This window comes from Ambystoma mexicanum, chromosome 7q (genome assembly GCF_040938575.1).
Source record: "Ambystoma mexicanum isolate Mex_15411 chromosome 7q, UKY_AmexF1_1, whole genome shotgun sequence".
NCBI classification, from domain to species: Eukaryota; Metazoa; Chordata; class Amphibia; order Caudata; family Ambystomatidae; genus Ambystoma; species Ambystoma mexicanum.
Window position 1 is genome coordinate 56,333,385 of NC_090941.1, and position 17,113 is coordinate 56,350,497.

The 17,113-nt window shown below is 41.4% G+C and overlaps 1 protein-coding gene across 5 annotated transcripts in view; it reads right to left on the reverse strand.

The window, feature by feature from the left end:
• FRMPD4 (FERM and PDZ domain containing 4) overlaps positions 1-17,113 on the reverse strand; it is a 1,539,383-nt gene that overhangs the window by 263,105 nt on the left and 1,259,165 nt on the right. For all 5 annotated transcript variants that reach the window (XM_069639729.1, XM_069639730.1, XM_069639731.1 and 2 more), the window contains one exon: positions 8,805-8,936. In XM_069639729.1, coding sequence (XP_069495830.1) covers positions 8,805-8,936 — 132 coding nt within the window. The remainder of the gene's footprint in view (positions 1-8,804; positions 8,937-17,113) is intronic.

Below are 17,113 nucleotides of genomic sequence, written 5' to 3' on the forward strand. Positions count from 1 at the left end.
GATCTGTATTGCCCATCTAGAGGCAACGTACTTCCAGACTGTGTATGTTGCTCATTAGTCAGGTAGTGGCAGACAGCGGCTTCTGCTGGGGTGGCACCAAATCTGATTTAAATATGGTCTTTTCACGCAGATTTGCATAAGGCCTTCTGAAATGGCATGGCAAGCTGAAGAACAATGGTCTGCAGTGTTTCACAAAGGAAATGCCAGTGGTTATTGGTCTGTAGTGTTCGAAAATATATGGGCACGGCTGTAGGCCGTGGCCACTGGACATGTGTGGAAAACATCTATGGAATAACAAATCCCTTGAAATTCAAGGAAAAAACATTAGTTGAGGGACATTAAAGTGAGTGATACATTGTAATAAAACTTTTGAAAAATAAAGGAAAAATCTTGAGTTGCTGGGACATTAAGGTGAGAACTTAATGCAACAAAACATCTGGAATTCAGCAAAAGATGCCCTAACTTTGCACCCCCTGTTGCGCAGCCCATGACCACAATGATGACATCACATATGAGATCACGGATGACATCACTAGTGACATCACTATTGAAATCATCTATGGTAGAGAATTCCAGAGCTGAGATGGCTATCACCTGAAAGGACCTTCCCATTGCTCTTGAGCATCTGAATCTCAGTTCTAACAAAAGCAAAGCATGCGAGGAACAGAGAGCATGAGAGTGGGAGTAGTACTGGAATTTCTTTGGAAGTATTTAGGGCTTATTTTCTGTAAGGCCTTCAAACCAAAGTCTGGTCCCTAAACTTCATTCTTGCATCGATCAGCAACCAATGGAGCTCCTTCAAGATTGGAGATAGGTGCATTCTTGAGAGTAGGCACGCTACTGCTCGCGCAGCAGTATTTTGTATCATCTGCAGCTTGTTCAGTACATATGTAGGGGCACCGATAAGTAATGAATTGTCATAGTCAATGCGTGAGCTGATGACAGCACGGGTGATGGTGACTGAGAATCATTGCATAGTAGTTTGAAAAACAAACTAGTTTGTTTACATGTTGGGCCATGGAGAGCTGGGAGTGAAAATGGACCCCTAGAAATGTTAACCACTGGTTGCAATATAATGCTAACTGTGTCAAGACAGAGCTGATCAGCTACCAGCCTGGGACCTGCATTCAGGGAAGTATTATAGTAATAATCACCTGTTCCATGAACTGGAATGTGTGATAATGCCCCAGGGGCCAGAGTTAATAGGCCTGAGTGTAGCTAGGGCCTTTAATGAGGCTGCCTGGTTCCATTATGACCAATTCCAGCACAGGGAACAAATGATTAATGCTATTAGCACCCAGGGTTGTCAATCCGGTAAACCGGGTTTCTAACAACAATGTATTTTCTTTCAATGAACGGGACTCCTCGCAGAGTCCCGTTCATTGAAAGAAAATACTTTCTTAAGATGGCTGCCATGGATCAGGAAGGCAAGGATTCATACAGAGTCCCTCTTCCATTTCTGTGGTGGCCAGGATGGAGACAGAGCAGCAGCAACAGCAGCAGCGATGAGAAAGTTAAGTAGGGGTTGGAGGGATGGGAAACTTAACATGAAGGGAATGGAGAGTGGGGAAGATGGCAGGGTGGGGATGCAATCATCAGGTTGCATGGAATGTGGGCTTGGATTGTGGGAAACCTGATTGGTTGCTCCTTCCACCCCGGTGCAAATTAGACATTCTGTCTTTTGAGCATTTAGACCCATCCAATTCCTGTCCATCCAACATTCAATGCTGTTGAAAATTTGATTTATTTCAGCCTGTACCAGCTCAACATTAGAAAAGGGCATGTGAAAGGTTAACTGAGTGTCAGGATAGTTCTGAAAAATTACTTTGTTGTCCTCAAGACAATCATGTAGTAGTTTTAAATAAACATTAAATATCAAGTGAGACAAATATGCCCCTTGTGGTACTACACTATCTAAGGAATATATTTTAGACTCAAACTGATCAATCTTTACTTTTACCTTTTGGCCGTGGTTTGCGCTCAATAAATTATTTGACATTACATTACATTGAGATCTGTTAAACATGAGAAGACCCATGAATAGGCTTTGCTATAGAAGTCAACTATCTCCTTTAACCTTGAAAGCAACATGGAATGGTCCAGGGTATCAAAAGCTGCTGAAAGATCGAGCAACATGAGCAGAGCAGGCAAACCCTGATTCAAAATATGGAGAAGCTGGTCTTTTGCATATATTAAGTCAGTTTCGGTACAGACCGAAAGCAAGACTGAAAGTCACCAAGCAGGACATTATTTTCTACATGGCCCTGTAATTAAATTTGATCCATTTTGTTGAGTATTTTTAAGAGTGGCGGACAGTCACAGATGGGAAGTTAATTTCCGGTATCCAGGGGACGCAATGATGTCTTCTTTAAGAGAGGGGTAATCCATATGCTTTTAATTTCCCTTGGAATATATCCTTCAAAGAAAGACCTATTAATAAAGTGTATCATGAACAATATAACAGTGGGACTACAAAGTTTAATTAAACCCGAGGGGTAAGGGTTTCCAGTGCACGTGGTCATATTCATGGATCGTATTAAATTTGACACTCAAGCAATAGTCACAGGCTTAAAGTTGAAAATAGGGGTAGGACTCTTGGGTGCTTTTTAATGTGGAGAATCATTATCCCAGATAGGTGTTTCCTATTCTAATCTCTTTGCTATTTTACTTCTAATATTCAACTATATCACTGACTGCACCATCTTATCTACTAGCAACCTGTATTGGTCTGACCATTGTGCCATCTACTTCAAAGTCCTCTTCTATGCCTCAACAACTACAAATCCAGAGGCCCACCTCTACCATCTCATAACCTCTCCAATATTGACCAAATATCCTTCAGTGATGTTCGTTCCACTCTTTCCACTGACTTCAACCAATATTCCACAGCCTTCCTCCACATCTTCCTTTGTCCAACTGCCCCATTTCAGACTTTGATGCACATGACCATCTCCATCTTTGGAAACCATAATATATCAAAATCAAAATGATATCCATCCTTTGGTTCCCTGAAGCACTCCATCACATGAAAAAAATATGAAGCAAAGTTTGAGAAAAAGGGTAGGAAAACAGAGTGAAAATAAACTTCACACTCTCGTCCATGTTAGAGCCTACAACAAAAATGACTTTAAGCAACAAAAAAACACAGTACACATTTAGAAACACAGTCACATTGAACTGTTTTGCCTACTCTTCAGAATTCCCAAGGAACTCTCTTCAGATCACATCCTCATCCTCATGTCCACTGATGAACACTCTTAAGTTCTCTGTGATGACTTTAACAAAATCATTTTAGACAATATTTACAAAATTAGGAACAATATTCTGCCAAATCTCTCCCCGTGGCATTACCTATTCCAGATCCCTAAATCCCTTCTTTGCTTTTCAGAGGTTTAAATTTGGGGTGGAATTATGGACTTAAAAGATTTGGTAGACTAAAGCTTTACTCTGGTAAGGAGCATTTCTTTCTTCCTATAACGGAACTTCGGGATATCCAGCAAAATTTACATTTTCAGAAATGAGACCCTTGTATAGGGGGTGCCAACCCCTCCCCACTCAACAGGATATAGGTAACATGATAGGCAGACCAACCAGTTCAATCTTTGTAGAAGCCAGGATTAGATTGCTGTTATTAAAGGGTAAAATGTGCACATGGCACTATGTATATTTGGATTAGGGTGGAACAGGAAATTAAGGCTGTTTATAAGTGAATAAGGATATATTATGAATTAAGGATACAAAGTGAGAGATGATTAATTAAATAAATAATAGCTCCCTCAAGAAAAATACTGTGTCAGACAACACTATATTTTAAAATGGATACTCAAGTGCAAAATGGTTTCCAGGCCAAGTCAGGTGTGGAAGACTATGAACCAATCCAGGAGTTTTCAAACACGCAACAGAGGCTGATACATTGGAGTCAGTCTTTGGCAGCATCTCCGAGTGAGGTAATTAGGTTTGTTAGGTTAAAAATGTAAATTGGCAGAAAAAGCAGACAGTATTGTGATGAGGCCAGATAAGTAAGGGAAGTTTAGATACATTTACCTATGTTCGTATTGAAGAGGGCACAACGTGTGTCATGTAGACTATTCTGAGAGACCAGCTACAGTATTGTGGCACCCTCTAATAAACTATATATATGTTTTTGGCAAGAGTTGAGCACTGTCATAGTTGTGTCCAGCCAAGACTAAAATAATCATATCAGTGTCATGCATCAGAGAACATTGTGGATGCCAGCTATGCTAATGTTGGCTTGTTGTACACAAAAGTTATGTAATCCAATGATACTGAAGGATGTTTCTTTTTCTCTGACTAAGGGGACCTATCAGAAGCATACCATGTATAAGGCGGTCATTTGCATAAATATGTTGCATCATCTAAAAATACTATTAAGGAGGTTAAAGGAAAACATTTCTTTGAGTGTGTGTCTTGTTATTCCAACAAATAAAGGCCATGATGAAACATCTCCCAAGCGTCTGGTTTTCGCTTGTCTCTCTCTCTCTAAGAAGTGTTCATGGGTGCTTGGTTCTTGAAAAGATTGGAAGCAAGACCCCCAATCACCCTGTTACCTAAGGTTTAGATTACAGTGTCTTCCTACGTTGGAATATATTGGCCCCATGTTGGGCATTTCAAAGGGTTTGAGGACTTGTAGAATGCGTAATATGGGGGTGGTAGAACATACAATCCATCTTGTAATGAGTTGTATTGTTTTTCTGGATCTGAAAATTAGATGTTTTGAAAGATTTGTGCATTCAACATCGTAGGTCTTAACTCAGGATCTATGGTATAGGCTCATGACTACCCCGCAAATGTCACTTATTATGGCTTTAGTTATGATGTTAATGGCTATTTTTCTTGAATTGCACAAGGTATCAGAACAAGGTACGAGAGATTTGGTTTTAATGCAGGCTATCTAAGGAGGTTTGTTGAATGCTCATGAAAGATAATTCTTTAATTGAAGTGATGATATTTGTTTTCTGCTGCTCTAAGAGCTTTGGTTTTTATAATGTCTGATGACAATTGTCTTGTTGTTCTTTTCTGTTATTCTTGTCTGGTGTAAATGTACTTGTGTGCTGAAAATCACACAAAAATAAGAAATGTAAAAAAATAAATCAGAGTTTGCAGATAGTGACATCCTCAATGTATTTAACACCCTCAGATCGTACTGCTCTCAAATCGATTCTTGCCCTGCCTCCTTCATTAAAATTCCTTCCGAAATGCTACTCACAGAAATACTTGATCAACTCTGTACAATCCAATGAAGTTCTCACACAGACGCTCAAAAATTGGCAGCACTCACGTCTCTGCAGAATAAACAAGCATCTGATGCTAAGAACCCTTGAAATCATAAATACACTGAAATAATTCCAGCTCTGTCAAAACTCATAGACAAATGTGGCAACAGTCAACTATAACAGCATCTTTAATCGTACAATATCTGGATGACAGTCTAGCTACCACCCAGCCCGTGGAATCGCAACCACCCGTATCTCCATATTCAACAATCTACGAAGAATAAGATACCCTGGAAAGCAAGCATTCCTCATCCTTCTAGATATTTCTGCTGCTTTAGAGCCTTTGATCAGCCACCATCTGGGCCGGGAGGATAGCTCAGGGGCAACGCGCTCACCATGGAAGCAAGATAACATGGAGCAACACAGGTTAGATCCCTGGGTCCAAGCTTAGAAACCTCTGAGTATTAAGCATGTTATAATTAATCAATTATAACCATAATCCATGACATGTTATCCTCAGTTGCTAACATCCACAATGAAGTCTTGCTCTTGTTCTCTCAACCTCTACACCAAACCTCTTGCAGACCTAATTCTCAGCTTCCACCCAAATACTTCCAACGAATTTAATCTGGAAGCAGACTATTTTAACACCATCATCTCTTGGATAAAAATCAAATGGCTATACCCAAATGGTTCCAAATCTGAAATTCTCTCCATCCCCAACCAATCCTCACTTTCCCTTTGAACAAGAACCTGAATTACCCTCCTCAACTGGCCTCCAATACCACAATCCTGGAGTAGTTTTAAACAGTAAACTCTTGGAAATACATCATGTCACCAAAATCTCAAGTAATACAATTTTCAAGCTGAAAACCATCAGACAAATCCTACCCAATCACCTCCTCTGTTAAAAGTTCACCATTGTAACTGCCGCCATCTTATCTTGCCTGTTCCATTGCAAAACCCTGAGCTGGTTCAACTGCCTTATTGATTCAGAAGCTACAAGCCAAAAAAAAACTTCCTGGCAGATCCAGGGCCTCTTCCCATCCTGTCCGCCATACAAATCCTCTAGAACTTGTGCCAGCATGCATTTTCCTGCCGGCGCAAATGTTTGAGATCCCTATGGAATCTGCGCAGGCAGACTCCATAGGGATCCACTTTTAACGCTGCCTGCCATGCATACATGGTAGGTGCCGTTAACTCAGTTTGCATGGTTGAGTGCACAAGTGAAGATACACACGTGTATGCCAACTTTTGCTCTCCGCTGCGCAAATGACAAACAATTTGTGGCACATTTACGTTGGAGTGTAAACGTAACAGTTACCTGCCGTCAAAAAACGGGGAACTCAAAAAATGAGGATTGGAGTCTGTCATTTAAATGCACATCCATTTCCTATGACAGAAACACATCACAAACATATGCATTATCTGACGATTGGTATTGTGCCCATTTGAGCATGTAAATATCTGAATCTCTTTAGAAAGCAGACCATTTACTTTTAGTTCCCTGTGGAGAGTTGGGAGGAATGGGACTTCAGCACACCGAAGCTTCACTGAGCTAAAGCTGTGGAGATGCCACCTATCCTTCTATGAGCTTACCTCCAGAGAGATGTATTTCCTGTATGCCTGAAGGAGAAAATCAAAGTGCAATAGCAAAGCAGCACACAATGGAAAAACCCCTTTGAAAAGCGCTTTGTAAATCAGTCGAATCCACCTTCGATCCTCACACTGCTTTCACGGCCTAGCAGCGCGTGACGGATCTCGTTCTCAGCACTGCTTCCTTCACAGATGTAGGAAGCACATACTCCACTATTTTTAGTCTCACGATATCGATGCCTGGAACTGTGTGAAGTGATTCAGTGCAATAATTGGACCGCTTCTCTTTTCCTGCGGTGCCCGCTGCCCTGGATACTGGGCGCTCTTAAACTCCCCTCCTAATTCGCCCCTTCAGTGTTCCAGTGTAAATGGAAGAAGGCTCATATCATAAATTCTCTGCAGCTCGTGCTTAAAGATGGGGCTTAAAAGATTTTGGCCCTGATTCATGGAATTATTTTTGTGTAAAACGTGGATTTCCGTACCATTCTGCCCGCAAATTCCCATTCGTCCCATTCATCAAACATGGATTTGCGGACAGAATGGTGCGTAAATCCCCGTTTTACACACAAATAATTCCATGAATCAGTGTGTATAGCCATGAATGTTTTTGAATTAGTTGGTATCATGCTTAAAATGATAATAACGGCATATATAGCTCAGCATTCAAAACGGCTATGCCATATTACCAAACACGCATTGGCAATGCCAACAGTTTGGGCTTTTGTGTAGGCATGGCAAAGGCACGTGCCAGGCATGGCCGTAGTGATATTAACTTACCATTGATGGCAGCATGTGCAAAATGGTGGGAGTACCTGGGCGTCTTATAGCAGTGCCTGGCAAATGCCTAATACTTATACACAAGACAAAACTGTTGCCTTTGCCGATGCTTGTGTTTAACAGGACTTCAGTGAAGGACACACAAAGGGCTTATAAATCAAGTGGCCAAAGACAGACATGGTTTAGACATTTGTGTTATACCAGTAGCCTGTTTACAGTTCCAATTAGAGATTAACTTTCAAAAGACCTCTTTGAGAAAATCCTAGAAGGCACTTCTGTGTGCTAAGTGTGATGGCAAGGCTTGATTAAAGCAAGCTCAAAGAGATCCCATGAGGAGGTGTTTTGGACGGGGAGAGGCACTAACTGGGTGGGAATGGCCATAAAGATCAGCACGGCCATAGACAGTCTATGGGTGGGCAAATAACCAAACAACACCTTCAAGCTTTGTGTCCCTCCTCATATGCATTTCTCCCTATCTGTACTCTAATGCAATAGTTTCGGCTTTTAGATGGTTATGCCACCTAATAGCTTAAACTAAAAATCACTAGCACTTGCGTTAATGTAATTGAGCTTGGACAAACCCTGTTTGCACATGTCCACAATGTTTTTTCACTAAGGAACGTTTTTCAGTAATGCAGCCTGCCTTGTCCACCCGCTTAGCTTGATTCCCAATCAAAACCCTTGTGGGATTGTTCATGCGATTTTATCGATCGTCCAGAACTATGCTGATGACTTTCTACTCTATAATTGCACAATGTATACTTTTTCACTTTATAATTCACACATAATAAATAAATGCACTATTCTGTCACAGGGCCTGATCATGAGTTGGGCGGTAGCTCTTAAATGAGGCAGCAACGCTAATACCACCACATTTAATGGTTGGCCTGATCACAAGTTGGGCGCTAAATGGGCTGAATTACCTCCAGCTTTTTGCTGAAGGTGAAAATCCGATTTAGTGCTTTGTTCTTGGTGCAATTACCGCCGACGGTATAAGCGCGCAGTAATTGCGCTGAAAATGCCCCATTGGACCGAATGGGGAATGGGGACTTCCCATTATTGCCTAGCCAGTGATCGGGCGTTAATAGTGCCCAACCAGGTGGCAGTATCCCAGCCACATTTTAACCACAGGGATACCGCCAAACTCATGATGAAGCCCACAATGTACTGTTTGATAAAGTGCGATCTATGACAAACCTGAGTCAGCATCTCCTGTTCATGTAGCAGGAGAAGTTTGGTTCCAGCTCCTTCGAGTCTTTGCTCCAGCATCAGTGAAAAGTGTTCAATGCACTTGATGGAAAGTTTTTCTTGCAGAGTTAAGATGACATCCTGTAGGAGACAAAAAGTTTCAATGACAAGTTATGATCTAAACCCACATTGTTTGCTTACTTTACTAAGTTTCCACTGACTCTTCCCTCAATGAAGAAGAAGTAGTAGAATTAGCACTACTAATAATACTAGTATTAGTAGTGTTAGCAGTACTCATTGAATTAGTAGCAGTAGTAGGAGAATTAGTAGCAGAACTGCTAGCAGTAGCAGAATTAGTAGTAATAGTATTGATACAATATGCAGTACCACTACTAGTGTAGAGATGGAATTAGAACTAGTAGTAGAAACAGTAGTTAAAATAGTAGCAATAGTACCAGTGGCAGCAGTAGTAATCTTTATTGAGAGAGAGAATTTTTTCTCATAAAAAAGAAACATTCAAATAAACATATATTGCAGGAAAAGACAACAAGTGCTAGCGGTATATAGCCGTTTATGTCCGGGTAAAATATTGTTTACCAACTTCGAAACATACTACTCAAATGGGTAAAATAGCCAAAACACATTTGCAAAATAAAAAAAGAACTAAGCAATAACTGGCATTCCGTATGTGATGGAAGTGGTTACATGCCTTTATATCGAAACAATTAATGAAGAATGCAATTATAAAGAAACTTTTATAACGAAACATATAACAATTTTTTTGTTTGTTGGGGGAGGTGCCCCCAAACCCCTATTTATTCCCCCTAAAAACCCACCCCAACCGTTTACCCACACAATTTAACCCTTTACCCCACCCCTATAATGCATTCTTCATAAAATGTTTCATTATAAAAGATTTGATATATGTTCATTCTTTATAACATTTTCGTTATAAGGACTGCATACCGATGGAGGTACCTTGTTCACCGGGTAACATAACACACATGTATTGTTTTAGGGAATAACAGCATACACTAACATCAAGCACCTTAATGCATTGATGTATTTTTACTAACAGGGGGTGGGGAAATTGGGCGGTAATAATAAACATGGCCCGATCACGTTGAAGACAAATACCCTGGTAAAGTGCCCTACTGTAAGTAGGTAGCTGAAAACCCTATTGAACATTGTCAAGCCTTAAAAAGCAATTAGTCTTTTTTAAAGCATATTTCCCAAGAAAGCTTCTTAACTCAATCCTTTGTTGGCTTCCTTATCACTTGACAACTCAAATCGGTATTCCTGAAAGATGTGCCTGTAAAGACCCATTTCATTTGTATGCATTTATTTATTTATTTATTTATTTATTTATTCATTAATTGAAAGAACCATTTCAGAGCTAGGCTGGCTTGCCTATTTTAGCAATGTATAGCTCTAAATTCAGACTAAGCATAATGTGGGTGAGCTTTCAGAGCTGATCAACATGGAAAATATAGTGTGGATTAAGGCTTCCAGTTTTCAATTTATACTGATTTTTACGCATAAATACAGAAGGAAATCAATATGTTTACTGTCTGTATTTATTTATTCTTTTTTTCTGTCTCGTTCTCTATGATGACACTCTTACATCACAGGCCAATCACATTGCAGATCGGCAGCATGGAGGGTATAAATGTTGTGTAAAAATAGCATTAAAGTTCTTCAAATTGCTGAGAGCATATATCTTAACAGGAGCACCCGTTTGTTGTTATGGAAAGAATGGAGCTAGAATTTCTTTCCTCTATGGCAGCATGTGTGCTTTAATGAATGATTCTTTTAAATTAGAATAAATACAGAACAATACTGGTTGTGATTTATCTTTTAATATGAAAAAATATAAATGGGGATAAATACAGAAAAAGAGGCCCAACAATAAATATGGATAAATACAGACCAAAATGGCAGAAAAATAAATACCATAAAAACCGAAGCCTTAATTATAATAATCTTATGCTGAAGCTTTCATCAGATGTACAACATATTGGCCCTGATTAATGTAATTATGTGCGTGTAAAACGGGGATCTGCGTGCCATTCTGCCGGCAAATACCTGTTTGACGAATGGGGACTTGCGGGCAGAATGGCACGCAAATCCCAGTTTGACACGCAAATAATTCCATGAATCAGGGCCACTGTCGGGTGCTTGAATGGCAAAGATAAAATTAAGGAACCCTTGTGGGACTTTCCTATGGATGTCAATGGCCCATGGATGAATGATATTGCACTACTCTTTCTGGGATTAACTAATGTGGGCTATCATCTTGTGCATAGTTGCCAACATGATCCCTTCCAATCTATAGGTACTTATCCAGTCCTGATTTTTCTTTGCCTTCTGGTACTTGTAATTCCGATTTCCCTCATTACAAAAATCCAACGCCAACTACGAGAATGCCGATAAAAAAAACAGGACTGGATAAGCACCTACGGACTGTAATGGATCGTGTTGGCAACTATGCTGGCTCACTCGAACTCTCGTAAGGCTGTGGGATAAGTACGTGGGATATGTGTTCTGAGGACCAGAGGAGAATTCCAGTTATATGAAGTCTGAACTGTACTTCTGACTTTGGGTTCGTTTGAACAATTTCAAGACAGTGTGAAAATAAAGTGGGTACAAGCACTCCCCTTTATGCCTTCCCACTAAGGGAGTGTGCTCAAAACCAAAGGCAACATTTAAGTGTACTGCTAGGTCTGAGTGTTCTTAAATGCCAGCAGACCTTCCTCCTGTTTCTGTAGAAGTAGCAGAGCTACCGCTTTGCATTTCCAATTTTCAGGATTAATAGAGTATAAAACATGGCATTGTCAAATCTTCTGTGTTGGTGTACTCCCCAAGAATGCTAATAGTGCTCCCTTGCTGATATGCTAATTTTATTTATTTAAAATGTTATAGCACATCTAACCAATTGCTATGGATACCAACCTAGGGAACAAGGCTGTAGATCCAGTATGATGTCAACTCTGGTGAAGCCTTTGTGGACTCATGAATAATGTGTGTAATCTCCTTCATCCTGGTGGAAGAATCTTCATTCTGCAGTCATTAAGAACTCCCTGAGAATTCTTGCTACATAGTGTAGGCTATGCTGATCACCCTGGAAAAGGGGGACATGTTTTGTCAGCTTTTGAGTCTAATATACAGTTGAAGTCCCCACCCACTACCAATTCTGCCTCTGTGAAGAAGCCCACAATGGGGACAAGTTCCCTAAAAAAAATGGTTATTGCCCTTGATTCAGAGAATGTATGACAGGTGTGGTTAACAATTGGCCACAGAGCAAATCATTAAGCATCAAAGATCTGCACTCTGCAAAATCTCAGCACCCCTTTCTGAATTAATTTGGAACCATTACGGTGAACAATAGCCCCTCCTACATTTGTGCCACTCAAGGCGAAGTACTGGGATGGGATGTTTGCATTTGCTAGCATACCTTCAACCAGTGCCAATAGGTGGGTTAAAGCACTATAATTGCTATCATTCAATCAACGTAGAAATGACCTTCATTTGGGTAGGAATTAAGAGCCTGACCGTTCCAGGTCACTAGTTGAAAATCTGCCATCTAGGGACTCTTAGGAAAACCCTCAAAAGGCCCTGCATCTCCAACACCGGCTGTCCGAAGGTGAACTACCTCGCTCTTAAGACCATCTAAACATTAAACAATAAAACACACTGGAAAATAGAAAAATATTTGCCAAAACTTTCTCAATTTCAAATTCATAAGTAGTAACGTGTATTACATCATAATTTTGTGGACACAGTGTTAAGACAGATTTCTATGATCTGGCCTGGTGAACAGAGTTTAGGAGGCCAACTTAGTTATAGTGAACAGGGGAACTCTGCGAGCTTAGCCAAAACCCAATCAAGGTAGCAATGGAGAGCAGTCAAGGCGATTCTCGGGAGAGAATGGGCCTCATTACAACTCAGGCGGTAAGGGGTTTACGGCGCTGTAAACAGCGCCGACCCTTACCGCCTGAGTACGAGGTCCCTTAGCGCCATGGCGGATTTAACACCTGCTTTTAGCAGGTGTTAAAATCCATGGCGCTAAGGGACCATGGAGTTAATTACGCCACCGTAATTTACGGTGGCGTAATTAACGCCTTCCCCACTCCCATTATGCCCTATGGGGCAAAAATGGGAATGGGGAAGGGTAAATGGGGATTGGGGACTTACCGCCCCGCCAAACTCGGAATGGGGCGGTAAGTCCGCCAACCACCATGGCGTAAACGTAGTTTACGCCATGGTGGTAAAGTCACGGTCCAGGCGGTAACTTACCGCCTGGGTCGTAATGAGGCCCAATGAGTGGAGTCAAGGGTCCACAATGAGACGATACAGTGAAGCCCACAATCATTAAATGTAGATATGTAATAAAAAAATATATGATATTTATTCTAGTCCCAAACCACACACTACAAAATAAAACAAGCAGGTGATAATATCACACAGCACTCAATAATAAATATATATGAACCATAGGTTCTAATATGCGTGCATAGAATGACTTAATAAAATAAGGTAAGAGATGCAGTAAAAGGGAACCAAGTCACAAGAAATATGCCCTAGTTTTAGAAATCCAATCCCTAACGGTGGGGCCTTGTGCCCAAAAGTCATAATGCTTCCCCCCAGAATGTATCTGATGCAGGTAAAGAACTTGTGGCAGTGAAATGTTCAAAAGAAGAGGTTCAGCAAAGTTACTGGTAAGAATAGATGTGTTCTTTTCGTTCAAGTTTCACTGCTCAGGTGCGACAACCAAATGCAGTGGAATAGAAGGATACAAAGACACTTATTCTCAATGTTATCCTGTGGAAGACAGGAGGAGATAAATGCTTTGAGTTTAGTTACCTTGCCTGACTACGATATCCCCAGAGGACTGTATCGGACAACTGGGGTTGGGGAGGTTGGATTTTCTGCAAGTGGTTCCAGTGAGAGATGCCACGGAGCTGCAGTTGCAACAATTCTTCCGTTCTGAACAAGGAGAAGAGCCCAACCCATGGCGACGGAGAAAACAGAAACCACCATTGCAGATCTCTTCTGGACACTTCAGACGATGGAGGAGAATGAGTTACAGCGACGGCCACCGTACACAGGTGACAGCAGGTGGCCTTCCAGTCGTGGTTGAAAAAGACCTGCCAGCATCCCTTGAAGCTGGGAGGCTGAAATATGGCAGGAAGGCAACTTACACCACAAGCAAGTGACCAACAAAGTTCTGGCTGCAAACACAGAGTGATGACGGTTCTAATGAGGTAGTCCACTGGAAAGCTGTTCATTCCTCCAGGTGGTCCAGTAACACTCCTGAAGGTTCAGGACAGCTGGATCATTGAGAATATGTTGGGACTGGTTTAACCCACCAGTCCAGGGGTTAAATCACCACACAGGACCTTCGCAGATCAGGTAGTCCAACAGGGGTTTGTGGGCCATGTGCAGAAAGGGATGCTGGGGCTCTTGACTCTTGTTTGTATCTTCAATCAGCTGTTCTTCTAGACATGATTCTTGGCTTCAATGCTGATTGGAAGAAATAGCTAAAAGAGTCCTTTTCCTTTTCAGAAGCCTGGCTGGAATCAGGTCCAAGTTGACCAATGATAAGGATCTGCACCACTCAACCAGCCAGCAGTGGTCCAATCAGGGACCACTGTTGGTTTCACTCTTGCCCCAAACCTAGATTCAATGGCACCATGGATGTAGAGGGGGACCAAACAGTCCCAAACTCATTTTGAGCAACACACACACAAAGACATCACTAGCATGCGAACGCTGGGGATTTCCCAGGCATGTACATGACCTTATATGGGATTTCCTGACCCGCAGAGGCATGAAGAAGGCAAAACAACAATGTGGCCAAAGAACAAGCAACAATCTCATGGCGTGGCCATTTTAGGGCACTAGCCTCATTAAGTAGCCATACACGGTGTAAACACGAATGTGCACACTAGAAATAACAATACAATGGCAAACATGTATCTAATGCCACCATCTTGTCTTTAAGCACATATAAAGATAACCAAAAATTCCAAGTGTAAAACACTAGGGTAATACAAAAGTATCCCTATTGCACTTCATTGTAAGATGTTGTGTTCAATGAGAAAAATTTACCAAAAGCTAAAAAGACAGAAGGGAAATATAGTTTCCCAGTACTGATAGTCTGAAGCACTGATAATTTTCCACGTAACAAATGAGGAAAAGGCCTGGGGACCTAAGCTGAATGCTTCACTTCCCTTTAGAAAGTCAGGACAAGTTCAGAAAATAAAAAAACAACACATTCTGGGGCCATAGAACCATGCAGGGAAAGTTGCTAAAAATAAATATTTTCCTTACACACTGGGTAACATGATCTAGGAGAAAACAGGCCCTAATGAGCTCCCCCCTCACACAGAAGGACCCCCAAAAACAAAACACCAACCCCACCAAATTAAATTTGATTACCCATGAACAGAAACCCTGGTAACCCACTGGGATACCAAATCACTTAATTGCGAAAAAACCAGAAGAACCTTAGTTATAATAAGAAACCAAAGGAGCTAGAGACGAACACGCTGAAGGTAATCAAATAGAAATCAGAGCCGGCCCTCAACAGAGTCCCTTCGAGTGGCTTCTCTTGTGGTTTCAGTCTGAGGAAAGATTCCCAGTAACCCTCCCACCTCTGTGTCGAACCTTCCTACTTCCCTTACAAGGGACCTAGGGTCTCAAGGAACAGAAGATGTGCCTCAGTCAGGTGCCTCTGTAGGTTTAGCATTCATTAGGTCTGACATCTCTGCTTTTCTGGAGATGAATGCTGTTGTGCATTGTGCGTGAACGAGAGCCTGGAAGGATGTCCACATTTGTATTTAACTTGTTCTCCCAGAGCCAGCCAACCACAGTCCTCAGACATATTCTTTTTGCAAGGCAGATCCTGGTACAGTGTTAGGGTAGTGTCTCTAAACTAATATTCCTTTAGAATTCCCAGGGCAGTCAGCACTTGTTTCTTGGGTTAGAAAAAAGTGTGTGGGTCAGCACATACGGAAATCACAATTGTTGGTACATTCAAGAACCAAAATGTGTGATTTAAAATAATCTCAGTCTCATTGGTTTGTTTCAGGGTGCTGTAAAACAGCCTCATCACAACTTCTTCTATTTCATAGTCCTAAACGTGCTATGGAACTCCTATGATCCTTTAATGTCCAGTGAGGATAGGTTTTTCGGTGACCTCCTCTTTAATAAGAATTGCCTTAATGTGTGCTTCTACCTTGTCCATTCCACCAGCCAGCCCTGACTGCTCATGTCCTCATTGCAAAGAGTCACCTTTAATTTTTCAGATGTTTTTCAGAAGCAAGGACATTTGTGGTGGATTAGCATCAGACAGTGGTGTGAAAGCCCTGTTTTCTATTTGTATTAAATAATACATTTCTGTGAGTAATTTCATCTCTGAAAGGGTAATCTGATGATGAGATTCCCCTTTCATAAGCTCCATGCCAAAAGCATAGTGTGTATCTGTGTCCTGCTGCATCAGTACCCTGATTTGCAGCACATGCTCTATCACTGGCACAGAGCAGGGTCAGAGGTCACATCTGCCCATTTGGCAGCTGCAGTGACAGCCAAGTCTCTGCAGCATAGGGGCTCCATTTCACATGAGCATCCATGTACCAAAACTATGGTGATCATAAGTAGCCCATTATGGTGGCAGGGTATATTTTAAGAATACAGCTATGCCTGAGTTAAGGCATAGGGCATGACACTACTTATGATCATTACAACCACATCCAATTTCATATCACACATGAGTCTGGTCCTGTGAGCTAAGCTCAACTGTTGAAGGTGATGTGTATTCTGGCCAGTCAGGCTGAGCCTGCAAATGACAGGACAGGAAGCTGAATGGCCAGGCCTCTTCTTTGATCTCTTTGTGAGGGCAGGTAACACATTCATCCAGAGACAGCCAAACAACAACAGTTGTCCTGGCCCCAGGCATAAAAGGAGTACACCCATTTAAAGGGAGTAACCATGCTGCAGGGTTCTACATTTATAAAGGCCGTTGATCCTAGTGAGAAGGGAAAGAGTGGAGGAAGACTTCCACCAACTTGTTTCTCTCTGCCTCTCTCTCTCTGGCCTGTCCCCTCCACTTCCTCTAGAGCAAAGCACTTTGGTTGTGATGTCAGAAGGACAAAGTCTACTTCTTTAAAGAACAGGGATTTGACCACTAAGGGAGGCTAGCTTTAGTTAAATCAGATAAGGGCTTTTGCTTTAAAAAAGGGGTCTTCCACCACTTCTTTGAATCATCTTTGAAGCATCTTTTGGACTCCAGCTTTTCAAGAAGATTTTATTGGACC